The sequence below is a fragment of the Hylobates moloch genome, unplaced genomic scaffold (assembly GCF_009828535.3).
Source record: "Hylobates moloch isolate HMO894 unplaced genomic scaffold, HMol_V3 SCAFFOLD_8, whole genome shotgun sequence".
NCBI lineage: Eukaryota > Metazoa > Chordata > Mammalia > Primates > Hylobatidae > Hylobates > Hylobates moloch.
The window spans coordinates 54,253,958-54,279,637 of NW_026652283.1; the positions used below are offsets into that span (position 1 = coordinate 54,253,958).

The following is a 25,680-nucleotide window of genomic DNA, read 5'->3' on the forward strand; positions in this document are numbered from 1 at the left end:
CTCAGCCCCCACCCGACGGTCTTTAGGGTCCCCCGGGCACGCCACGCGGACCCGCAGCGACTCCGCAGGGACTGCGCTCCCGTGCCCCTAGCGCTCCCGCGTTGCTGCTCCAGCCGCCCGGCAGCTCTGAGGATGGAGAGGAGGGCGCGGAGCTCCTCCAGGGAGTCCCGCGGGCGAGGCGGCAGGACTCCGCACAAGGAGAGCAAGAGGGCGAAGGCCGAGAGGAGCGGCGGAGGCCGCGGGCACCAGGAGGCTGGGCCCGAGCCGTCGGGCTTAGGACGGGCGGCGACCCCGGGGGAGCCCCGAGCGCCCGCCGCTACAGTGGTGGACGTGGATGAGGTCCGGGGCTCCGGCGAGGAGGGCACCGAGGTCGTGGCGCTGTTGGAGAGCGAGCGGCCCGAGGAAGGTACGGATTCAGCACCATTATCTGCCACCTTTCCAGGTGGTAACTAAGGGGTGTCAGATAAGGTGGAAAGGGTCATCCCACGAGACCCACTGAAGCCAGAGCAGACTGCTGGATGCTCAGGTTCCTGGGAACGGAAAGGCGTAGTTAGGAACCCAGCAACCTGCTATGGTGAGCAAAGAACATCAGAAGAAATACAAATATCACTATATACTGGTCTCGGGGCCAGCCTTGGATGGGAGTGGGGAGCGAGTGTGGTACAGGTTGGGGACGAAGCAACTTGGCAAAGGAGCCATGAACTTGGTTTTTGTGGCCATGGAGGGGCATATGGGCACCTAATTTAAGTAAAGACATGCATGAGCTGGTGGCTGTAGGCTGTAGGCTGTAGGCTGTAGGCTTATTCTTCTTCCTGCGTCCCCACCCCTCGGTCTTACCTAAAAGCATTTTAAACTGGGAAGATGATCATTCTTTCTGAAAAGCAGTCGCAGCAGAGCCAAGTGAAGAAGAGCCACACCTGAGTTTAAATCACAGCTCAACCACTTGCTAGCCATGTGATCATAGGAAGGACCTTAACCATCTCTCATATAACAGTACCTGCCTCAGAGGGTAGTGGTGAGGATACAACGAGAAAAGGCATCCAAAGGACTTTGCACAAAGTCTGGAACAAAAACATAGTCAATTCCAGCTGCAAGCTAAGAGACAGGAAAATTAGATCAAAGGAGGGAATGCAAAGAAAGTGTCTCTTTTGCTTCTGCAGGAGAAACAACTCTTGGGAAAATTTTATCTACCTCCAGTCTTTTTTATAATGAGTGGAAGAAAAAATGATTACCACTTCAGTGGGATGACAGATGTTAAAAGAAATTAAATAAGGAACAGTGTGTTATATTGCTTCCTGCTGGCTATGAAGTTTTAACATTTCCTAGTTACCAGCAACGCAGTACATGCTGGATCACTGAAAGCTACAATTTAAGGAAGATTTCTGCAGTTGGGGTATAATTTAAATGGGTCATGTTAACACTGTTTTGCCCAGTTGATGATACCCTTTCATCAGTCAGAAACCTCTGTTCAGTAAATGGTTGCTGGGTTCAATGCTGAGGTTAGAGGGCTTGGAACTGTTAGGCAGCAGATCACACTGGTGGGGTAAACAAGTAAGGGAGCCACCATTTATGAAACCCCTACTATACGCCAGGCACACACTGGGTATTTTACTGAGTTATTTAATCCCTCACCATCCTCTTATCACAGATGAGGAAACATGCTCTGAGAAATTAAGTAACACGCCCAAGTCCCGTAGCTGGGAAGTAGAGAAGCCAAAATCCTAGAGTAAGACAGTCTGATTGAAATGCTCACCCTTGCTTGGTGCTGCCACTCATTTCTGGTCATGGTCCTACTGGCTGTGGCCTTGGGCACCTTTTTGGGCCTCAGTCCCTCCAGGTACAGAGTAACAAAAGCAGGAGACCTCAAGCAATGGGCGAGCAGTCCCACTAAGGATGAAGTGACCTTTGCTGAGCCCTTGTGTGGGAGGTTTCTGAAGCTCATGGGGAACACAGAGTAACGTCCCCTCCTCTTTCTCACTTAGCACTACTTAAGACGGGAGAAATGAAAAGGCGCTTCACCTCACCAAAATGTTGGGGACTCTCAGACAATGTTTAAAGGTTTTCCTGCTTGAATAATTAATGTTTCACTATTCACTTAAACCAAACAAGTTGGATATTCAAGCAACTTATTCTAACAGAATAATATCTTGGGGGTAAGTCTTCACGTTAGGTTTGAGGATATAAATTAGTTTTCTATTCATATCTCTCACTACTGTATGAAGGAATTTTTGAGGCCTTTCTTCACTTATAAAATGTAATTTTGTATATGCATTTATTTATTTTTACTTGCCATGGCTACCACTGGCAACTGAAACATATTTATAAACTAATTAAAGCTGGCAATGATACTGTTAGTCATTGCCCTTGAAGAAGAATATTATAAAAATTAATATGTTGGTAGAGCAGCATTTCCCAGAGTAGGTTCCATGAGAAATAAGTTCCATAGAATATCAACGAGTGTTCCTTAGAGAAAATATTACCTGTCCAAATGTGTGTAAACAAAGCTAAGAATGCTTTGCGAGATTCTCATAGCTTCAATGTCCTGAATAGCACTGGGAACTCCAGGAATGGGATGTAGTGCCTAGTATTCTCTAAACTCATTTGCCCAGGAAATTCTTCTTTGGTGGAACACCCTGTGGTATTAGTATTTCGTAGGATTGCCTTTAGAAACTGCCATACTATGGTATTCAGTGCTGATTTTGTCTTTGTGCTGGTGCAGCTTGCATCTCTGTCCTCTTCTTCAAGTGATCTGCACATCAATTTGGTGGTGATCTTTCTGGGGCATGAAAATCAAATTTTCAGGCCTACTAATTAGTTATCCCCTTTGTTCCCATCTCTTACAAATAAGATTTTAGGCCAGGTGCCATAGCTCATACCTATAATCCCAGGACTTAGGGAGGCTGAGGTGAGAGGATCACTTGAGGCTAGGAATTTGAGACCAGCCTGGGCAACATAGCAAGACCCCATCTCTGCAAAAAAATAAATTAGCCAGGTAAGGTGGCATGCACTTGTAGTCCCAGCTACTTGAGAGGCTAAGGTGGGGGGACTGCTTGAGCCCAGGAGGCCGAGGATGCAGAAAGCCATCATTGCATCACTGCACTCCAGCCTGGAGAGAGCAAGACCCAGTCTCAAAAGAGAGAAAAAAAGAATGAAAGAGAAAGAAAGAAAGAAAGAGAGAAAGGAAGGAAGGAAGAAAGAGGGGAGGGAGGGAACGAAGGAAGGAAGGAAGGAAGGAGGGACGGAAAGTAGACTTTACCATTTCCTAATTTTTAGTCACCTAGTCCTCTATGATCTTTTTAAACTGGCAAATAATATTCCTTTAGTCAGTTTTCTAGTACCTGGAGGTTAAAATTCTTGAAATTTTCATAACTCTTACATTTAAATCATTTTCATTCCTCCTTTCTTCTCACACTCAACTAATATTTATTGAGCACACGTATGGTGCCAGACACTATTCTAAGTCCTGGGGGCATAGTGTAAATAAGACAAGACCCCAAGAAGCTTGTGTTCTTGAGACTGACTTTCCTTGATATTGTTTCATTTATCACCCAAGCATCTTGGATGTTCTGAACCCCAGTTCCTTATCACTTTTTTTATACATATTAGTAGGTGAATATTACCCCATAAAGTTAATTTTCAAAGACTATTGAGATCAACACCTTAATGGAGGTGTTAAAATGATTGAATTTCAGACATTAAGGCATGTAATGAATGGGGAAGTTATTTCATGGAAGATAAGCCTCTGGACATGTGCTTGGAATCACTTAAAACAAACCGGACAGAAGATGGCCAAATAGGAACAGCTTTGGTCTACAGCGCCCAGCGTGATCAACACAAAAGACAGGTGATTTCTGCATTTCCAACTGAGGTAACTGGTTCATCTCACCACGACTGGTCGGAAAGTGAGTGCAGCCCATGGAGGGTGAGCTGAAGCAGGGCGGGGCGTCGCCTCACCCAGGAAGCACAAGGGGTCGGGGGATTTCCCTTTCCTAGCCAAGGGCTGCCATGACAGACTACCTGGAAAAACAAGACACTCACACCCAAATACTGTGCTTTTCCCAAGGTCTTAGCAACCTGCAGACAAGGTGATCCTCTCCCGTGCCTGGCTCGGTGGGTCCCACGCCCAAGGAGCCTTGCTCACTGCTAGCACAGCAGTCTGAGATCGATATGCGAGGCTGCAGCCTGGCTGGGGCGGGGGGGTGTCCACCATTGCTGAGGCTTGAGTAGGTAAACAAAGTGGCCAGGAAGCTCAAACTGGGCAGAGCCCACCATAGCTCAACAAGGCCTACTGCCTCTAGACTCCACCCGTGTGAGCAGGGCATAGGTGAACAAAAGGCAGCAGACAACTTCTGCAGACTTAAACATCCCTGTGTGACAGCTCTGAAGAGAGCAGTGGTTCTCCCAGCACAGCGTTTGAGCTCTGAGAATGGATAGACTGCCTCCTCAAGTGGGTCCCTGACCCTCGTGTAGCGTAACTGGGAGACACCTCCCAGTAGGGGCCAACAGACACCTCATATAGGTGGCTGCCCCTCTGGGATGAAGCTTTCAGAGGAAGGATCAGGCAGCAATATTTGCTGTTCTGCAGCCTCCGCTGGTGATACCCAGGCAAACAGGGTCTGGAGTGGAACTCTAGCAAACTCCAACAGATCTGCAGCTGAGGGACCTGACTGTTAGACGGAAAACTAACAAACAGAAAGGAATAGCATCAACATCAACAAAAAGGTCATCTACGCCAAAACCACATCTGTAGGTCACCAACATCAAAGACCAAAGGTAGATAAAACCACAAAGATGGGGAGAAACCAGAGCAGAAAGCTGAACATTCTAAAAATCAGAGCGCCTCTTCTAAACCAAAAGATTGCAGCTCCTCACCAGCAATGAAACAAAGCTGGACGGAGAATGACTTTGATGAGTTGACAGAAGTAGGCTTCAGAAAGTCAGTAATAACAAACTCCTCCAAGCTAAAGGAGGATGTTCAAACCCATCGCAAGGAAGCTTAAAACCTTGAAAAAAGATTAGACGAATGGCTAACTAGAATAAACAGTATAGAGAAGACCTTAAATGACCTGATGGAGCTGAAAACCATGGCACGAGAACTTCATGACGCATGTGCAAGCTTCAATAGCCAGTTCAATCAAGTGGAAGAAAGGGTATCAGTGACTGAAGATCAAATTAATGAAATAAAGTGAGAAGACCAGGTTAGAGAAAAAAGAGTAAAAAGAAACGAACAAAGCCTCCAAGAAATATGGGACTATGTGAAAAGACCAAAGCTATGTTTGATTGGTGTTGGGAGCAGGCCCCCCAAAATCTGGCCATAAACTGGCCCCAAAACTGGCCATAAACAAAATCTCTGCAACACTGTAACATATTCATAATGGCCCTAACGCCCAAGCTGGAAGGTTGTGGGTTTACGGGAATGAGGGCAAGGAACACCTGGCCCGCCCAGGGTGGAAAACCGCTTAAAGGCATTCTTAAGCCACAAACAATAGCATGAGCAATCTGTGCCTTAAGAACACGCTCCTGCTACAGTTAACTAGCCCAACCTATCCCTTTCATTCGGCCCATCCCTTTGTTTCCCATAAGGGATACTTTTAGTTAATTTAATATCTATAGAAACAATGCTAATGACTGGCTTGCTGTTAATAAATATGTGGGTAAATCTCTGTTCCAGGCTCTCAGCTCAGAAGGCTGTGAGACCCCTGATTTCCTACTTCACACCTCTATATTTCTGTGTGTGTGTCTTTAATTCCTTGAGCGCCACTGGGTAAGGGTCTCCCCGACCGAGCTGGTCTCGGCAGATTTGTGTACCTGAAAGTGATAGGGAGAATGGAACCAAGTTGGAAAACACTCTTCAGGATATTATCTAGGAGAACTTCCCAACCTAGCAAGGCAGGCCAACATTCAAATTCAGGAAATACAGAGAACACCACAAAGATACTCCTTGAGAAGAGCAACCCCAAGACACATAATTGTCAGATTCACCAAGGTTGAAATGAAGGAAAAAGTGTTAAGGGCAGCCAGAGAGAAAGGTCGAGTCACCCACAAAAGGAAGCCCATTAGACAGCGGATCTCTTGGCAGAAATCCTACAAGCCAGAAGAGAGTGGGGGCCAATATTCAACATTCTTAAAGAAAAGAATTTTCAATCCAGAATTTCATATCCAGCCAAACTAAGCTTCATAAGTGAAGGAGAAATAAAATCCTTTACAGACAAGCAAATGCTGAGAGATTTTATCACCACCAGGCCTGCCTTACAAGAGCTCCTGAAGGAAGCACTAAACATGGAAAGAAACAACCAGTACCAGCCACTGCAAAAACATGTCAAATTGGAAAGACCATTGATGCTATGAAGAAACTGCATTAATGGGCAAAATAACCAGCAAACATCATAATGACAAGATCAGATTCACATATAACAATATTAACCTTAAATGTAAGTGGGCTAAATGCCCCAATTAAAAGACACAGACTGGCAAATTGGATAAAGAGTCAAGACCCATTAGTGTGCTGTATTCAGGAGATGCATCTGATGTGCAAAGATTCACATAGGCTCAAAATAAAGGAATGGAGGAAGATCTACCAAGCAAGTGGAAAGCAAAAAAAAAGCAGGGGTTGCAATCCTAGTCTCCGATAAAACAGACTTTAAACCAACAAAGATCAAAAGAGACAAAAAAGGCCATTACATAATGGTAAAGGGATCGATTCAACAAGAAGAGCTAACTATCCTAAATATATACGCACCTAATACAGGAGCACCCAGATTCAGAAAGCAAGTTCTTAGATAGCTACAAAGAGACTTAGATTCCCACAAACTAATAATGGGAAAATTTAACACCCTACTGTCAGCATTAGACAGATCAATGAGACAGAAAGTTAACAAGGATATCCAGGACCAGAACTTAGCTCTGCAACAAGCAGACCTAATAGGCATCTACAGAACTCTCCACCCCAAATCAACAGAATATACATTCTTCTCAGCACCACATCACATTTATTCTAAAATTGACCACATAATTGGAAGTAAAGCACTCCTCAGCAAATGTAAAAGAACAGAAACCACAACAAACTGTCTCTCAGACCACACTGCAATCAAATTAGGACTCAGGATTAAGGAACTCACTCAAAACTGCACAACTACATGGAAACTGAACAACTTGCTCCTGAATGACTACTGGGTAAATAATGAAATGAAGGCAGAAATACAGATGTTCTTTGAAACCAATGAGAACAAAGACACAACATACCAGAATCTCTGGGACACACTTAAAGCAGTATGTAGAGGGAAATTTATTGCACTAAATGCCCACAAGAGAAACCAGGAAAGATCTAAAATCGACACCCTAACATCACAATTAAAAGAACTAGAGAAGCAAGAGCAAACACATTCAAAAGCTAGCAGAAGGCAAGAAATAAATAACATCAGAGCAGAACTGAAAGAGATAGAGACAGAAAAAACCTTTCAAAAAATCAATGAATCCTGGAGCTGGTTTTTTGAAAAGATTAACAAAATAGACCGCTAGCAAGACTAATAAAGAAGAAAAGAGAGAGGATTCAAATAGATGCAATAAAAAATGATAAAGGGGATATCACCACCTATCTCACAGAAATACAAACTACCATCAGAGAATACTATAAGCACCTCTACACAAATAAACTAGAAAATCTAGAAGAAATGGATAAATTCCTGGACACATACACTCTCCCAAGACTAAACCAGGAAGAAGTCAAATCTCTGAATAGACCAATAACAGGCTCTGAAATTGAGACAATAAACAATAGCTTACCAACCAAAAAAAGTCCAGGATCAGACGAATTCACAGCCAAATTCTACCAGAGGTACAAAGAGGAGCTGGTACCATTCCTTCTGAAACTCTTCCAATCAATAGAAGAAGAGGGAATCCTCCCTAACTTTTTTTATGAGGCCAACATAATCCTGATACCAAAGCCTGGCAGAGACACAACCAAAAAAGAGAATTTTAGACCAATATCCCTGATGAACATCGATGCAAAAATCCTCAATAAAATACTGGCAAATGAATCCAGAAGCACACCCACCACGATCAAGTTGGCTTCCTCCCTGGGATGCAAGGCTGGTTCAACATATGCAAATCAATAAACGTAATCCATCACATAAACAGAACAAATGACAAAAACCACATGATTATCTCAATAGATGCAGAAAAGGCCTTTGACAAAATTCAACAGCGCTTCATGCTAAAAACTCTCAATAAACTAGGTATTGATGGAACGTATCTCAAAATAATAAGAGCTATTTATGACAAACCCACAGCCAATATCATACTGAATGGGCAAAAACTGGAAGCATTCCCTTTGAAAACCAGCACAAGACAAAGATGCCCTCTCTCACCACCCTATTCAACATAGTGTTAGAAGTTCTGGCCAGGGCAATCAGGCAAGAGAAAAAAATAAAGTGTGTTCAATTAGGAAAAGAGGAAATCAAATTGTCCATGTTTGCAGATGACATGATTGTATATTTAGAAAACCCCATCATCTTAGCCCAAAATCTCCTTAAGCTGATCAGCAACTTCAGCAAAGTCTCAGGATACAAAATTAATGTGCAAAAATCACAAGCATTCCTATACACCATTATCAGAAAAACAGAGAGCCAAATCATGAGTGAACTCCCATTCACAATTGCTACAAAGAGAATAAAATACCTAGGAATCCAACTTACAAGGGATGTGAAGGACCTCTTCAAGGAGAACTATAAGCCACTGCTCAACTAAATAAAAGAGGACAGAAACAAATAGGAGAACATTCCATGCTCATAGATAGGAAGAATCAATATCGTGAAAATGGCTATACTGCCCAAAGTAATTTATAGATTCAATGCCATCCCCATCAAGCTACCAATGACTTTCTTCACAGAACTTGAAAAAACTACTTTAAAGTTCATATGGAACCAAAAAAAGAGCCCATATTGCCAAGACAATCCTAAGCAAAAGGAACAAAACTGGAGACATCATGCTACCTGACTTCAAACTATACTACAAGGCTACAGTAACCAAAACAGCATGGTATTGCTACCAAAACAGAGATATAGACCAAGGAACAGAACGGAGGCCTCAGAAATAACACAACACATCTACAACCATCTGATCTTTGACAAACCTGACACAAACAAGAAATGGGGAAAGTATTCCCTATTTAATAAATGGTGCTGGGAAAACTGGCTAGCCATATGTAGAAAGCTGAAACTGGATCCCTTCCTTACACCTTACACAAAAATTAATTCAAGATGGTTTGAAGACTTAAATTTAGACCTAAAACCCTAAAAACCCTTGAAGAAAACCTAGGCAATACCATTCAGGATATAGGCATGGACAAGGACTTCATGACTAAAACACCAAAAGCAATGGCAACAAAAGCCAAAATTGACAAATGGGATCTAATTAAACTAAAGAGCTTCTGCACAGCAAAAGAAACTATCAGCAGAGTGAACAGGCAACCTACAGAATGGGAGAAGATTTTTGCAATCTACCCATCTGACAAAGGGCTAATATCCAGAATCTACAAAGAACTCTAACAAATTTACAAGAAAAAAAAACCCCATCAAAAAGTGGGCAAAGGATATGAACAGACACTTCTCAAAAGAAGATATTCATGCAGCCAACAGACACATGAAAAAATACTCATCATCACTGGTCATCAGAGAAATGCAAATCAAAACCACAATGAGATACCATCTAACACCAGTTAGAATGGCAATCATTAAAAAGTCAGGAAACAACAGATGCTAGAGAGGATGTGGAGAAACAGGAACGCTTTTACACTGTTGATGAGAGTGTAAATTAGTTCAACCATTGTGGAAGACAGTGTGGCGATTCCTCAAGGATCTAGAACTAGAAATACCATTTGACCCAGCACTCCCATTACTGGGTATATACCCAAAGGATTATAAATCATGTTACTATAAAGACACATGCACACATATGTTTATAGCGGCACTATTCACAAGAGCAAAGACTTGGAACTAACCCAAATGTCCATCAATGATAGACTGGATTAAGAAAATGTAGCACATATACACCATCGAATACTATACAGCCATAAAAAAGGATGAGTTCATGTCCTTTGTAGGGACATGGATGAAGCTGGAAACCATCATTCTCAGCAAACTATCACAAGGACAGAAAAGCAAACACCACATGTTCTCACTCATAGGTGGGAAATGAACAATGAGATCACTTGGACACAGGGCGGTGAACATCACACACTGGGGCCTGTTGGGGGCTGGGGAGCTGGGGGAGGGACAGCATCAGGAGAAATACCTAATATAAATGACGAATTGATGGGTGCAGCAAACCAACATGGCACATGTATACCTATGTAACAAACCTGCACGTTGTGCACATGTACCCTAGAACTTAAAGTATAAAAACAAAAAACAACAACAAAAACAGACACATGTAAAGCTCAGTGCTTTTTATATGTATGTGTTATTTTATCCTTATGCCAGAGATAGGTGATATAGCTCATGAACTAGTTATTATGGGATAGTCATGAGATGTTAGCATCCTCATAATATAGTGAAGAAACTGAGGTGTGAAAAGGTCATACGCCTTGCCTAAGGTCATCTGGATATGAAACAGTAGAGCCAGAACTGGAATCCAGACCTTCTTCACAAATTTTGTGCCTGTTCCAGTATACCCCCACTCCCTTTCTTTTTTATTTTATTTTTGAAACAAGATCTAGCTCTGTCACCCAGGCTGGAGTACAGTGGTGCAGTCATAGCTCACTGCAGCATCAACCTCCCAGGCTCAACCTTTCTTCCCACCTCAGCCTCCTGCATAGCTGGAACTACAGGCATGCACCACCATACCCAGCTAGTTTTTAATTTTTTTTTGTACAGACAGGATCTCACTATGTTGCCCAGGCTGATCTTGAACTCCTGGACTCAAACGATCCTCTCACCTCAGCCTCCCAGAGTGCTGGGATGACAGGCATGAGCCACTGTGCCTGGTCCCCACTACCTTTCCAGGAGCCTGCTCCTCTCCAGGCCCTGTGAACTCTGACTACTCTGATTTGACTTATTCTAATATTTCCAGCAAAGTCTCCAAGTTGCACCGACTCCAATGCCAAGAATTGGACCAACAGATGCTAGTCAGTGAATACAGTGAAGTTTCAATATAATTATTCTTTTGCTTTGATTTTTTTAAGGTACCAAATCCTCCGGATTAGGGGCCTGTGAGTGGCTTCTTGTCCTCATTTCCCTGCTCTTCATCATCATGACCTTCCCTTTTTCCATCTGGTTCTGCATAAAGGTGAGATTCCATGAGGACCCAATAGGTAATTTCCTGAGGCCTCTCACTGGCCACACCATGCCCATTCTCACTTCTGTTTTCTGGTACATGTTATTGCTCCATGTGGAATGCCCTCACCCCAGACTCACCTTCTAGGATAGCTCTTACTCCTCCAAGACCTTGCTCAAATGTGAACAGGAAGCCTTCCTTGACTCCTCCAGACTGTCATTCCCTTCCCGGTGCTCCCGTGTCACTCTGCTTTCACTTCGTTCTAACACTTACCACATGTATTATATTGGCTATGTCTCATTCATCTGCATTCTGTGACCAGAATGGATCATGACATCCACTCCACACACTTCCACGAAATTTCTCAGGCAGCTTCTATAGACCATGAGTCATGATTATCTTTGGCCCACAGGTGGTTACAGATGCCTGTCCCTGAAGTAAATGAAGACCTGTGTCCGTTCTGGAAGCACATGCCAAGATGGAATTAGAGGAGCAAGAGATTTATTGGGAGACATTGCCTGTGAAACATTAATGGGAAAGAAAACAAGAGTAGTCAGGAGAAGCCTTCAGACAGTTATGCAGGCCTGACACTTGTGATATGAGAAGGGGAAGAAAGGATTGGGCAGAAAGAGCCTCTGACTGTGGTGCAGCTCTGAGAAAGCATTGGCCAGCCCAAAAGGGAACTCCAGAGCAAGGTTTGCTTCATAGGAGTCCCACAGTGGGCAGAAATGGCACGGCCCTAGTACTCCTGCCATCTCAGTCATTGGCTGGAGCTGCAGAGAAGACTGTGTCCTTGGCTGAAACAGTACATCTGCTGCTGGGGCTGTTGTTGGTTTTACTCCTCACAGCAAGCAGCAGCTCTTTCCTCTTCCCCTTCACCTTTCCCTCCCCAAGATACATTTTGGTATTTCCTGTTTTTGTTTTCATTTATCTCAAAGTATTTTCTCATTTTCCTTGTGATTTCTTCTTTAACCCATTGGTTAGAGTATGTTGTTTAATTTCCACATATTTGTCAATTTCTCAAATTTCCTTCTGTTATTGATTTCTAATTTAACTTCATTGTAATAAGAAAATATACTTTATGTTATTTCAATCCTTTTAAATTTGTTTAAGTTAGTTTATGGCCTAGCATATTATCTATCCTGGAGACGATATTTCATATATGCTGGAAAAGAATGTGTTATTCTGCTGTTGTTGGGTGGAGATGTTCTGTGTAGATGTCTGTTAGGTCTATTTGTTGACAGTGCTATTCAAGTCTTCCATGTCTGTCTAGTTCCATCCATTGTTTCAAGTGGGGTATTGAAGTCTCCGACTGTCACTACTGAATTGTCTATTTCTACTTTGAATTATTTTGGTCTTTTTCCTCATGTATTTTGCAACTCTGTTTTTAGGTGCATCTATGCTTATCATTGTCACACTTCCCTAATGCATTGATCCTTTTATCATTATACAATGTCCCACTCTATTGCTAGTAACATGTTTGCTTCTTTTGAAGTCCATTTTCTCTGATGTTAGGATAGCCATTCCTGCTCTCCTTTAGTTACTGTTCTTATGGTATATCTTTTCCATCTTTTACTTTCAGTCTGTTCATATCTTTGAATATAAAGTGTGTCTCCTATAGACAGTGTATAGTTGGCAGCAGGCTCTTCTTGAAGGGTGACCTGAGCACCTGCATGATTGCCACAAGATCCAACACTGACTCAGCCATGGTTTTTGGGAAAGGCTCTCAGGTCTGGTCACTTAAGATGGTAAGCCCTAAGAAGCCAATTAGGGAGAGGAAACAAAAGCAGAACCAGGCAGTTATATTTGAGCAAGGTCTTGAAGAAGTAAGACTCCCCTTCATCTATGGGGAGAATTTGTTTTTTCCAGTAAAAGCAGGTAAGAAACAAGTAATGCTAGGAAACCAAGCAACTGGGAATTGCTGGGCATGCTCTAAGAACCACATACAGTCATTCATTCTGATTGTTTCAAGCAAGGCAGTGTTCTGGCCTCATAAAATTATAAACCTCATGAAGACAAAGAAAATATGGTTCCCAGCCTCAAAGGACTTACAGTGGGTTAGTAGATCCTGTTACTTTAAGAAGCACATTTCAAAATCTGTTTTGTTGGGCCTCTTTATCACATTTTTATATCTGGCTAGTTATTATTCATTGGAGCTTTTTAAAGTGGAGGGAGGATAAGGAAGGAAAATAAATTTGTCTATAGTCACAAATCATTCTTTCATTTATTCAATAAATATTTATTGAATACTTACAATGTATCAGGCATTTTTTAAGCACTGAGAAAAAAAGATTAATTCCGTATCATCAAGGAGTGCCTCATCTGGTGGGACATATATTAATATATAAATAAGAAGACCAAGTTAAGTCAGTGATAAACATGCAATTGAACTCAGATTCTGATACTGGTTCAGAAAGTGAAGTTTATTTTTAAAGTAGTGTGCAGTAATTTCTCTATTTCTCTTCTAATAGACATTCTCCAGAATCTTTTTGTCATTTAAAAGTATCTCTGCACATTTTCAGGGTAAACACAAATTTTCTAGATCTATCACCAATGAAAATTGGCAAATTAAAATCCAATTGAGGCTGGCCACGGTGGCTCATGCCTGTAATCCCAGCACTTTTGAAGGCCAAAGCAGGTGAATCACCTGAGGTCAGGAGTTCCAGACCAGCCTGACCAATAAGGCGAAACCCTGTCTCTACTAAAAAATACAAAAAATTAGCCGGGCATGGTGGCCCACACCTGTAATCCCAGCTACTTGGGAGGCTGAGGCAGCCGGGAGGCGGAGGTTGCAATGAGCCGAGATCATGCCACTGCACTCTAGTCTGGTTAACAAGAGCGAAACTTCGTCTAGAAAAAAAAAAAATCCAATTGAATCATTTTGAAGCAGCCTCAGAAGAAATTGCACTCTGAAACAAAATATCACAAGTGGTATTAAAATATACTCCCTCTTTCTGTTAAATAGCTAATGGGCAATACATATAAAAGCTAGTAATGCAGAAGTCACAGTAAAATACAAGATTTAATATGCCTTGATAAGATTAATTTAGGGAAAGTTGGCCATGGTTTTTTAGATAGTCATAAGTCTTTAATCAAAATTGTGTCTATGGGTTCAAAAATTAACATGGTTAATATACTTTTTCATTTCTGAAATTTTACACTTACTAAATATAGATTTTGGAAACTTAAGTATTAATAGAAATTTTTTCTTGGTTCTCAAAACAAAAAACTTCTGATATCTAGGATCATTCTTATGCCAAGGCCTTTTGAAGACTTTATTTTTCTTTCTGGGAGTGATTTGAAAGGATTAAATTTCTCTTTAGGTTGTACAAGAGTATGAAAGAGTAATTATATTCCGACTGGGACATCTGCTTCCTGGAAGAGCCAAAGGCCCTGGTAAAAAACACTCTTTTTTTTCTAAACACCTCTCTCCTGACTTGCCAATTTCTTCAACCCCTGCAGATTTGTAATATGAACCTCAGATTAAATGAAGTAACTTGATTCATGATATCTGAATTTTCCAATCTGTTACTTATAGGTTATTCAAAAATTCTTCAGAGACTATTACTACTAGGTCATAGGTAGCCAAGAGAGAGAATTGGCACAGAGAATCCACATGCCAGGGCGAGGCTTGCTGGAATAGCAAGTTAGCTTAGGACCAATGGCTGGGGACTGATTTGAGTACAATGTGTATATGGTCAGAGTCCTGTGAATTCTCAGAGAAAAGCTGAGCTAGTTCCCGATCCAGGTGCTCAGATCCAATCATGGGAGACAGGCAAAGTTCAGCATTCAAATAACAAATTGGTCTTCAGTTACAGGGATTTAAAAAACATAGATTAAGCATTTCTTGTGGCTCAGACTCTGTGCTAACCATAAGACATGGTCTCTGCTCAGGACCTTAAGATCTAGTGGAGTTGATGTCCAGAGGTCCAAGCTCATTATGGGAGACAGATAGAAGTATGGTCAGTCTGAAAGGTTTAGTAGTGGGGGTTTGGAGATCTAAGTCAGCCAGGAAGGTATGAGGAGCGAAGTCCCATGTGTATATATTGGAGAGGGTCTGAGTTCCAGGACATGCCCACAGAGACCAGACTAGGGACAAATATCAGAGTTTGAAGATTCAGAATGAATATATGAGTCCACACAAAAGTAGAACCAGACCCTGTAGTTCCAGGACAAAGAACATCTTGTTCTGGCCCTGGTTTTCAGGAACCTTCTCAATTGGCACTGAGGAGGACTAGTAGCTGACTAGTATCCTGGACTCTGTGAGGTGCTGCTTGTTTCAACAAAGCTTTGGCTCTTGCAGGAGCCCACAGAATCCAATGGGCTCTCACAAAATCTCAATAAATCAATCTACAAATGTTTATCGCACATTGGTCCTATATATTATATTGGGTGGGCAAGGACTAACTAGCCAACCAGAAAGCTGGTATCATGATAATTGCTATTCTGATTACTTCTGGGGCTCACATTCTAAGGAATATGACATGGAGGTTGCTGGCTCTAAAGTTTGACACCTGGGTACACTCATGGATTCAAAAACAATTTTAGAGAGCGCCTAAAAGGCACTAAGTCAGACACTAAGGCTAACAACAGTGCATAGGACACTACTTAGGGAGTTCAATTCTAGTGAAAGGACAGACATGCAACTGAGATCTGGGGAGGCCAGCACCATGACTAACAGGACACACAGCCCAGTTTGCTCGGAATAATCCCTGTTTATACCTATTGTCCCGGATTATATATTATAATATATAATAGTGCTCTCCTTTTACCCTCAGGTGGAGGTGGGCTGGGCCAATGGTCTGTAATTAGAGGCTAAGAAAAGTGATGTAGTGTGCAACCCGACCCCAGAAAGGTGAAACCCAAACAGCCTTCATGCTAGCTATTTATCTGTCACTTCCTCCTCCCTCTCTTTTAGGTCTTTTCTTTTTTTTGCCCTGCCTGGATACCTACCACAAGGTTGACCTTCGTCTCCAAACTCTGGAGATACCTTTCCATGAGGTAAGCCAAATGATGGCTTTTGTTTCTCTATACATTTTCCATGGTCTATCTACCATGGAAAAAATGATTATTTATACTCAAAAATAGGAAAGAAAAATAACGATATGGACTACATCAGAACTTAAAAGTTTTGTGCATCAAAGGACACAATTAACAGAGTGCAAAGGCAATCTAGGGAATGGGAGAAAATATTTGCAAATCATATATCTCATAAAGGGTTAATATCCAAGATATATAAAGAACTCATACATCTCAACAACAAAAAAAGTAAACAACCTGATTTAAAAAATGGGCGAAGAACTTTGTGATAGTTAACATTATGTGTCAGCCTGGCTAGGCCATGATCATTTGACCTATATTTGGCCAAACACATCTGGATGTTACTGTGAAGGTACTTTTTTAGATGGGATTAACATTTAAATCAGTAGACGTTGGGTAAAGCAGATTACCCTCCCTAACGTGGGGTGGGCCTCATCCAATTAATTGAAGGGCTCAAGAAAAAGACTGACCTCCCTTTGAGGAGGAAGGAATTCTTTCAGTAGAAAAGATAAACTTTTCGCTGGGTCTTCAGCCTGAAGATTTTAGACATGCTAGCTTCCATAAGCACATGAGCCAATATTTTTTTCTCTCCCCACCCCAGCATACCTATATGTGTATGTGTGTGTGTGCATATATATGTATGGTGAAACCCAAACACACACATACACATTTTATAGTTTCTCTAGAGAACCCTAATACAAACTTGAACAGACATTTCTCAAAGGATGACATACAAAGAAGATGAAGATATATAAATGGGCAACAAGCATATGAAAAGATGCTCAGCATCACTACATTAAGAAAATACAAATCAACATCACAAGATATCACTTTACACTCATTAACATGGCTACTGTTTTTTTAAAAACCTGGAAAATAACAAGTGTTGAAGAGGATGTAGACAAATTGGAACCCTCGTGCACTGTTGGTAGGAAAATGTAAAATGGTGCAGCCACTGTAGAAAACAGTAGAGCGGCTCCTCAAAAAATTAAGAATAGAATTACTGTATGACCCAGCAATTCCACTTCTGCATGTAAACCTAAAAGAATTGAAAGTAGGGTCTTAAAGAATATTTGTACACCTGTGTTCATAACAGTATTATTCACAATAACCAAAAGGAAGAAGCAACCCAAGTGTCTACTGATGACTGAAGAGATAAATAAAATGTGATATATAACCCACAATGGAACATTATTCAGCCTTAAAAAGAAAGGAAATTCTGACATTCTACAAGATAGATGAACCTTGAGGACATTATGCTAACTGAAATAAGCCAATCACACACACACACACACAAATACTGCATGATCCTACTCATATGAGGCACCTAGAGTAGTCAAATTCATAGAGACTGAAAGTAGTATGGTGGTTGCAGGGATTGAAGAGGAGAAATTGGAGAGTTATTATTTCATGGGTACAGAGTTTCAGTTTTACAAGATGAAAAAGTTATGGAGATGGGTGGTGGTGATAGTTGCACAATATTATGAGTGTATTCAGTATCACTGGACTGTATACTTAAAAATGGTTAAGATGGTAGTAAGTTTTATGGTATATGTATTTTAACACAATAAACAAAATTGGGAAAAAAAACTCACCCCAATCCTGTTACCCATAGTTAACTGTTCATATTTTGGAGTATATCCTTTCAGATTTTTCAATGTATGTGGTTATATTTACAGATGGGTATATATATATATATATAAACACATATATCATACCATATATACTGTTTTGTAATGTGTCTTTCTTAACCCAACAATATATTGTGATCATCTTTTCATATTAGCTAAATGCTTCTATTCCTTTATTTTAAATGGACATACAGCATTTCATTTAGTGGCTGTATCACAATTTACTCAACCAATTCCCTATTGTTGATGTTAAATTCTTTCCAATTTGTATTCCAATTAGCAAAACTGTGAGTAACATCCTTATAGCTAAACCCTTAAAATATGTCCTTATGATCAATATAAAAAGGGAAATGTTAAGACATCTTTCTAGGGCTTGTGATGTATATCATCAAAGCATCCCCTAATGTACACTCTAGCAAGCAATACATTAGAAGGCTTGTTTCCCAGAACATGCTTCTCTTTTAGCAGATGTTTTATTTTGGTATCAGTTTAGAAAGACCTGGTTTCGAATCAACTGAATGTCTTCTTGCGAGAAAATTATTTCTGATTTTTTTTACAAAAGGATTTACCACAGGATTAAGTTGTACATTCTTTCATGTATTTAATAAAAATTTCATAATTTTCAAAAACATGTCTATTTTAAATAAAGGGCAGGCCAACTCTCTTTTTCTCTTGCGGAGAAAATTCCCTTTGAACACATTTAGTTCCTCTAACCCCACATAGAAAAGGAGCCCAAGAATCAAGCCTGTCATCCAAACTTTTTTCTGCCTAGATTGTGACCAAAGACATGTTTATAATGGAGATAGACGCCATTTGCTACTACCGAATGGAAAATGCCTCTCTTCTCCTAAGCAGTCTTGCTCACGTATCTAAAGCTGTGCAATTCCTTGTGCAAACCACCATGAAGCGTCTCCTAGCACATCGATCCCTCACTGAAATTCTTCTAGAGAGGAAGAGCATCGCCCAAGATACAAAGGTACTTAGATAAACGTAATGGCCAATATGCTGAAATATTTATCTTTTATTCATTTGTTCATTGGCCATTTATTAAATCTTCTATGGCCAGTTCCATCCCTTAGGGACCATCCCTTTGGGAGCTCATAGCTAGTTAGGAGGTTGCCAAATTGACTCTAAGTCAATTATAGTTATCAGTATGGTGCTTGTTAATCAGTCATTGCCACAGTTTTTGCTCTCAAACCTACTCCAGTGACTTTAAATTCATACCCAAGTACTCACCTAGTATTAAGTATTGAGAATGATTGCTGGCAGGAACGGTGGGGTTGGTGGGGATGGACAGGAGGGGTTGGTACACAAAGATGATAAAGCATGGTTCCCAGGAGCTTACTGTCTACCTGGGGAAACAAGCATAATGAGTGTCAAGTTAAATAATAAGTTCAAATAAGACTTTCAGATAACAAAAGCTAAGATGTCATAGACCGTTACATGATGAATTACACAATCCATTGTCTAGATTTAATCAATTTGGAATTAGAGGGGAAAGAGCAAGAACTGCTTTACAAGCAGCTCCCTCTAGTCCACAGGCAGCAAGCTCAGCAAGCTCATTCACGGCCAGGGTCGGTGGCTTTGATTCTTACCAAGGCAGGTAGGCAAAAGGTATTCAGAGGAGAAGCGAGAAGACAGCAGGATTCCAGGCAGCTGGCCAATGGAGTGACAATTACCACCAGCAATGGAGCCTGTCACTGAAGCAGTGGGGACACCCAGGCCCAGAACTGGGTTAGGAGGTTGTGAATCATGGTAGTTGGAAGGAGGACCTCAAATAGAGGGACCCCAAGAATCAAAGGCACTGGTAGTAATTATGCTTTATGGGATGTCCCCCTTCACCCTCCCTTCCTTATTCATCCTTCTCCTTTAAAGGATAAAGTCCAGACACTTGACATTCAAGCTTGCCCTTGTTACACTGATTATAATATATATACAAATGTTCTTTGACTTATAAACCATCATAAAGCAAAAAATATCGTAAGTCAAAAATGCATGTATCCTAATAAACCCATGATAAAAGTCAAAAATTGTCAAACCATTGCAAGTTGGAGACCATCTAAGACATTAGTTTTCCCAGACTACAACCACCATAGCAGCAGGGGCTATGTTTTATCCATCTCTTGGTCCTCAGCACGGGCTTGTCACACAGCAGGTAGATAATGTTTTTTGGATAAATGAATAAATGACCCAACTATTGTAGTCTCACCTCTTGCCACCCTTCTCCCACTGAATCCAATACTCCAACCTACTTTAGCTTTTGTCCAGCATTCAGCACTTTTATGCTCCCATTGCCTCCTCTTGGGCTGTATCTTCTGCATGGAATACTTCCCTTTTCTCCACAGGCAAGATTTTATTTGTCCTTTAAGATGCCACCTATTCTGTGATGTCTTTATCAACATTCCTTACTCTCACCCACACCCCCAAATTAGTCTTCTCAGGGTTCTCAATGCACTATGCTTACTATTTGTCTAATAACTAAAAAATAATGAGAAAATAAGTGTAAAAAGAAGAGTTTGGGTCAACATGGAGAGCTCCATGCCCTGCCCCTCCTTTCCAGAATCCACAGTCGATTTTCTTCCCTCTCCTGTTTCCAACTTCAATCAAGGGGGTGGACGGGACTGGGAAGCAGGAGGAAACTGGAGCCACCAGCATCAGCTGTAGAAGTGAAAACATCCTATAAATGAAAGACATCTGGAAGAGAGACTAGAGACTGGTTCTCAACTCAGTGCATTTTAAAATAGATTTTTAAAATATATCTATATTAGTTCTTATTACTTCTGTAACAAACCACCAAAAACTTGGTGGCTTAAAACCAAACAAAAATTATTAGTTTTGAAGACCACAGAGTCCAAAATCAGTTTCAATGGGCTAGAGTCCAGGTGTCAGCTGGACCAATTTCTTCTGGAGGTTCTGAGAGGAGAATCTTGTTTCTTTGCCTTTTCCAGCATCTGGTGGCTGCCTGCATTTCTCAGCTTGTGGCACCTTCCTCCATCTTTAGAGTGCATCATTCCAATTCCTGCTTCTATCATCATGTCACCTCTTCTTCTGTAGTCAAATCATCATTTGCCTCCCTCTTATAAGGACACCTATAATTACATTTAGGGCCACCTGGATAATCCAGGATAATATCCCCATCTCAAGAGCCTTTAACTTAATCACACCAGCAAAATCCCTCTTGGGGTAACATTCACAGATTCCAGGGATTAGGACATGGGATATCTTTGGGGACCATTATTCAGCATACCACACAATCTTCAATGGCACAGATATTTATTGGGTGGCACTATGCAAGTTAAACAACTCTTTGCAAGGCACTGTGAAGTTAAATACAACAGGCAAATAATGTCCTTTCAAAGGGAATGTTCTTCCTTAGTACAGAACAATGGCCACCAGGGTTTAGGCATGCTCTCCTCCCACCTGGAGGCTCCCACTGACATCTGAATTCTTCTTTCCACAGGTTGCCTTGGATTCAGTGACCTGTATTTGGGGAATCAAAGTGGAGAGAATAGAAATGTGGGTAGGAAATTAACAAGGAAGAACCGTATGATAAAGGAAAATATTCTGGTTTCATCTTAAATTTTTCATTTGAAAAATTATTTTCACTGAGTACTATAGCCATATCAGCATAAATTTATAAAAAAGAGAAACAAATCACCTAATATCTTACAGCCATAACACAATCACTGTAACATTTGGACAAATTACTCTGATTATTTTTTTCTCTATGAATCTAAAAATTGTTTTAGATAAAATTTACATGAAATTTCCCATTTTAGGCCAGGCACAGTGGCTCACACCTGTAATCCCAGTACTTTGGGATGCCAAGGTGGGTGGATAGCTTGAGGTCAGGAGTTTGAGACCAGCCTGGCCAACATGGTGTAACTCTGTTTCTACTAAAAATGCAAAAATTAGCTGGGCGTGGTAGCACATGCCTGTAATCCCAGCTACTAGGGAGGCTGAGGCAGGAGAATCGCTTGAACCCAAGAGGCAGAGGTTTCAGTGAGCCAAGATCATGCCACTGTGTTCCAGCGACAACCACAGAGCGAGACTCAATCTCAAAAAAAAAAAAAAAAAAAAAATTAGCCGAGGGTGTTGGCAAATGCCTGTAATCCCAGCTACTCAGGAGGCTGAGGCAGGAGAATCACTTGAACCCAGGAGGTGGAGGCTGCAGTGAGTCGAGATTGCGCATTGCACTCCAGCCTGGGTGACAGAGTGAGACTCTGTCTCAAAGAAAAAAAAAGAAAGAAGAAAAGAAATGTCGCATTTTTGCTATTTTAAACGGTGGTTTTAGTATAATATATTTACTAAGGGGTACAGCCATCACTACTATCTAATTCCAGAACATTTTCATCATCCCAAAAGGAAGCCTGTACTCATTAAGTGGGAATCTCCCATGTACTCCTTAATCCCTGGCAACCACTAATTTAGTTTCTGTCTCAATGGATTTGCCTCTTCTGGACATTTCACATGAATGGAATCATACAGTATATGGCTTTTTGTGTCTGGCTTCTTTTCACTTAGCATAATGTTTTCAAGGTTCAACTATGCTTGAGCATGAATCAGTACTTCATTACTTTCTATGATCAAATAATATTTCGTTGTGAGGCTATACCACATTTTATCGGTTCATCAGCTGATGGACATTTGGGTTGTTTCTGCTCTTTGGCTAGTATGAATAATGCTACAGCAAGCATTAATTTGTAATTTGTTGAGTGAACGTGTTTTCAATTCTTTTGGGTCTGTATCTAGAAGTAGAATTACTAGGTCATATGGTAACTCCATATTTAACTTTTTGAGGGGCAGCTAAACTGTTTTCCATATATGCATTTTTATAGTTATAATCAGGGTCAAAAGACAATTTTGTACCTTTTATGCAATACATTAGGCATCGTTCTTATTTGGTCAGTTGTACCCTTTTCAAAATCAATTCTTCTCTTTTATAAACTTGGATGAATTCCCCTTATGTTTGTTATCAGTAGTGTGGCTCTTCAAGCCATTGTTCAAATTTATTAGTTAGGGTTTAGATTATATCCTAAGTGGAAAAACTGAGCACAGCTCATCAATACAAAACCTGCTGTGCTGATAATGAGAAACTACAGCTGTACTGTAGCATCAGCAATAATACAAAACTGCATTTGAGGCATCGACCTTGGAGATCTGCCTACTTTTGACCTCAGAAGTCTAGGGATGGCACACTCTGGTCACTCAGAATTTGCTACTCATCATGAGACAGCAGTAGAGAAGCTTGCAAGTCTGTGTGAAAGCTTTGGCCCCTAAATCATGGCTGCACACCTACATGCCTGCATTCTTTCTTTTTCAGTAAAGATGTGAGGCTGCCAGCTGGGCTTCAGCACTCACTGGCTGTGGAGGCTGAGGCGCAAAGACAAGCCAAAGTGCGGGTGAGCACTCCATCCTCCCACCCAGACTGCTCTTTAGGAAGGCCTGCTCGTGGAGAACATTTCCCCTTTGCTTCCTTACTGTCCATTCATTAGGCACTGGGCAGAAGCTGTCTTGGGCCCTTACAACTCTATTAAGATTGCTCTCTTAAAGTGTGTTAATAGTCCCCTGACTGACTAATGCAACTCCTCTCCCTGAAGCTACTGATAATAGTGACCACTCACTGCTTGAGTCTCACCTTCTCTCTCTCTCCTTAAAGGCATCTCCTCCACACACATCAATCCCTCTTCTCTAGTGCTGGCATCTTTTCCTGGGTAATCATAGTCACCCTAACTTCTAGGTATCCCCTAGAACTGTATCCCAAGCTTGGCACAAGTTTTGGAGGGACAACCACGATCAGGGCCCAGTTCCCTCAGTGCTAGAACCAAGAGAAGGCTGTGCTACTCGGCTCCACTCAGGCATGACAGCGAGAAGCAAAGATGTGGCAGCTAGCAGCTTCTGGTGACTGAGGGGTGGGTGAGGGGGCCTTGGGAAGAGGCAAATGAAGAATGAAGGGAGGCAGATTTCTCTGAAAGAACAGAGAGCAGGTGAAGATAAAAACCTGAACCAGTAAGAGGATCATTGCCTGTGGACCACTGAGGGGACGTGGGGATGAAGAAGGGGAGGAGGATAGTCCCCAGGGCAGTTGCTTCTAGATCTCTGAGTGAAGTCCTCTTCACCCACTTTCAGGTAGCATTTGGGTAGTGAGCTCAGCACTTTCTCTTCAGAAATGTTTACCCATTCACTTTGCCTGAGTTGGGGGTCACCCTTTCATAACGTCATGCCTTTGCACGGAATGCTGGCTAATCTTTTCTCTATGTTGGCAAAATCCTAATCTTTCAAGGCCCACCAGATGCTAATAACTCCCCTAATACTTTGTTTATACTTGTGATGGCTCCTAACAAATTCCACCTTAAATTGTGATTAATAGTTTAATCTGTCTCCCCAGCTCAAGACCCTTCAGAAAGAAGACTAAACCTGTTCTATGCTTAACCGTGCTTGCCACATAGTAGATGCTCAGTGCTTGTCTGCTGAGTCACACTGCATAGTGGTGAAGCCTTCAGGGAATGAAGAACAATCACTTTGCTTTTCGTCACATGTTTTCTAGATGATCGCTGCAGAAGGGGAAAAGGCTGCTTCTGAGTCCCTGAGGATGGCAGCTGAGATTCTGTCAGGCACCCCTGCTGCTGTTCAGCTTCGATATCTCCACACCCTTCAGTCTCTGTCCACAGAGAAGCCTTCCACTGTGGTTTTACCTTTGCCATTTGACCTACTGAATTGCCTGTCTTCTCCCAGCAACAGAACTCAGGGAAGCCTCCCCTTCCCAAGTCTTTCCAAACCTGTTGAGCCACTAAATCCTAAAAAGAAAGACTCTCCCATGTTATAGGAAGGATGAGGCGTAATATGACTGTAAAGGGGCCTGCCATAGAAAAGCCACATCCCTGAGGGAGGCATTCTGTCCTCATTCCCTGCCCTTCCTTTGGTTGCCATACGGAATGGCCATGGAATGCACGAAGACACAATGCACCATCCATGAGAAGACAGTGAAATGATGTAATGACAGAGAAGGCAGACAACACATTTCCGTGACCCATCTAGTCAGAGGAATTATGGGAAACAGCTTTGGTCGACATTCTACTTTGGAAAGAATTTTGAGTCTAGATGTGGTTAAATTTTGACTTCTGGGAACTTGGTTCAGATGTCCCTTTCACTGTATGTCCTCTGGCCCCTTTGGCAAGGTTGCCACAGCTCCCACAGCCCTTCCTACAAGCACCTATCATTGGGCTTGTCACACTCTATTGCTCTTCTGTCCTGAAGATGCGGTCTTCTCTCCAGCGATACTACCAATTCTTCAAAGGCACGTCTTAGTTTTCCTCAACCACACTCAATCTTTTTGCTCCACCCTGAATTCCTCACACCTAACCCTGATAGTTACCTAAAGTGACACTTATATGTTTCAGAGTGAATGCAAAAAAGAGAGATGTACTTGGAGTCGGATATACAATTTATCCCTAATTAGAGCATTTAAAAGAAATTCTTTTTGTGGAGATTCCTTTTTTAAATAAAGAAATAAATAAAAGGACAAAAACATCTGACACATGTGGCTTAAAATCTGAGGGAGAATCACTATAAATAGTGGGCCCAAGTGTAATCTATTTTCAGTATAGAACTTACCAGCTTGTTTATTTCTTCAAACGGTAATAATATTAGGTAACCTATACATGCCCTGACATATTGTTTTCTTATACAGATATTTCTTAATATAGATACATTTCTCTAAGTCTTATTTTCCATTAAT

The 25,680-nt window shown here is 41.5% G+C and overlaps 2 protein-coding genes across 8 annotated transcripts in view; one reads left to right on the top strand and one right to left on the bottom strand.

Moving 5' to 3' along the window:
• The first annotated feature begins 48 nt into the window (after window positions 1-48).
• NPHS2 (NPHS2 stomatin family member, podocin) lies at window positions 49-25,416 on the top strand. Of its 2 annotated transcripts, XM_032160876.2 has the most exons (8): window positions 49-406; window positions 11,180-11,283; window positions 14,595-14,667; window positions 16,190-16,272; window positions 18,715-18,918; window positions 21,403-21,458; window positions 23,266-23,344; window positions 24,490-25,416. In XM_032160876.2, the coding sequence occupies exons 1-8, from the start codon at window positions 133-135 to the stop codon at window positions 24,766-24,768; spliced, it is 1,152 nt and encodes a 383-aa protein (XP_032016767.1). In that variant the 5' UTR covers window positions 49-132; the 3' UTR covers window positions 24,769-25,416. The 2 variants fall into 2 exon arrangements, with proteins under 2 accessions (XP_032016767.1, XP_032016768.1); XM_032160877.2 differs by lacking the exon at window positions 18,715-18,918.
• The window catches only part of AXDND1 (axonemal dynein light chain domain containing 1), a 188,441-nt gene continuing 183,959 nt past the window's right edge, over window positions 21,199-25,680 (bottom strand). For all 6 annotated transcript variants that reach the window (XM_058443024.1, XM_058443025.1, XM_058443023.1 and 3 more), the window contains one exon: window positions 21,199-21,422. In XM_058443024.1, the coding sequence (XP_058299007.1) occupies window positions 21,415-21,422 (8 nt within the window). In that variant the 3' untranslated portion in view covers window positions 21,199-21,414. The remainder of the gene's footprint in view (window positions 21,423-25,680) is intronic.

What these genes read in the sequence shown, in the direction of transcription:
- NPHS2 (XM_032160876.2), top strand. Translation starts at nt 133, where the DNA reads ATGGAGAGGAGGGCGCGGAGCTCCTCCAGGGAGTCCCGCGGGCGAGGC. An exon ending in GAGCGAGCGGCCCGAGGAAG is followed by an intron (nt 407 to 11,179) that starts GTACGGATTCAG and finishes GATTTTTTTAAG; the next exon opens with GTACCAAATCCTCCGGATTA. An exon ending in TGGAAGAGCCAAAGGCCCTG is followed by an intron (nt 14,668 to 16,189) that starts GTAAAAAACACT and finishes CCTCTCTTTTAG; the next exon opens with GTCTTTTCTTTTTTTTGCCC.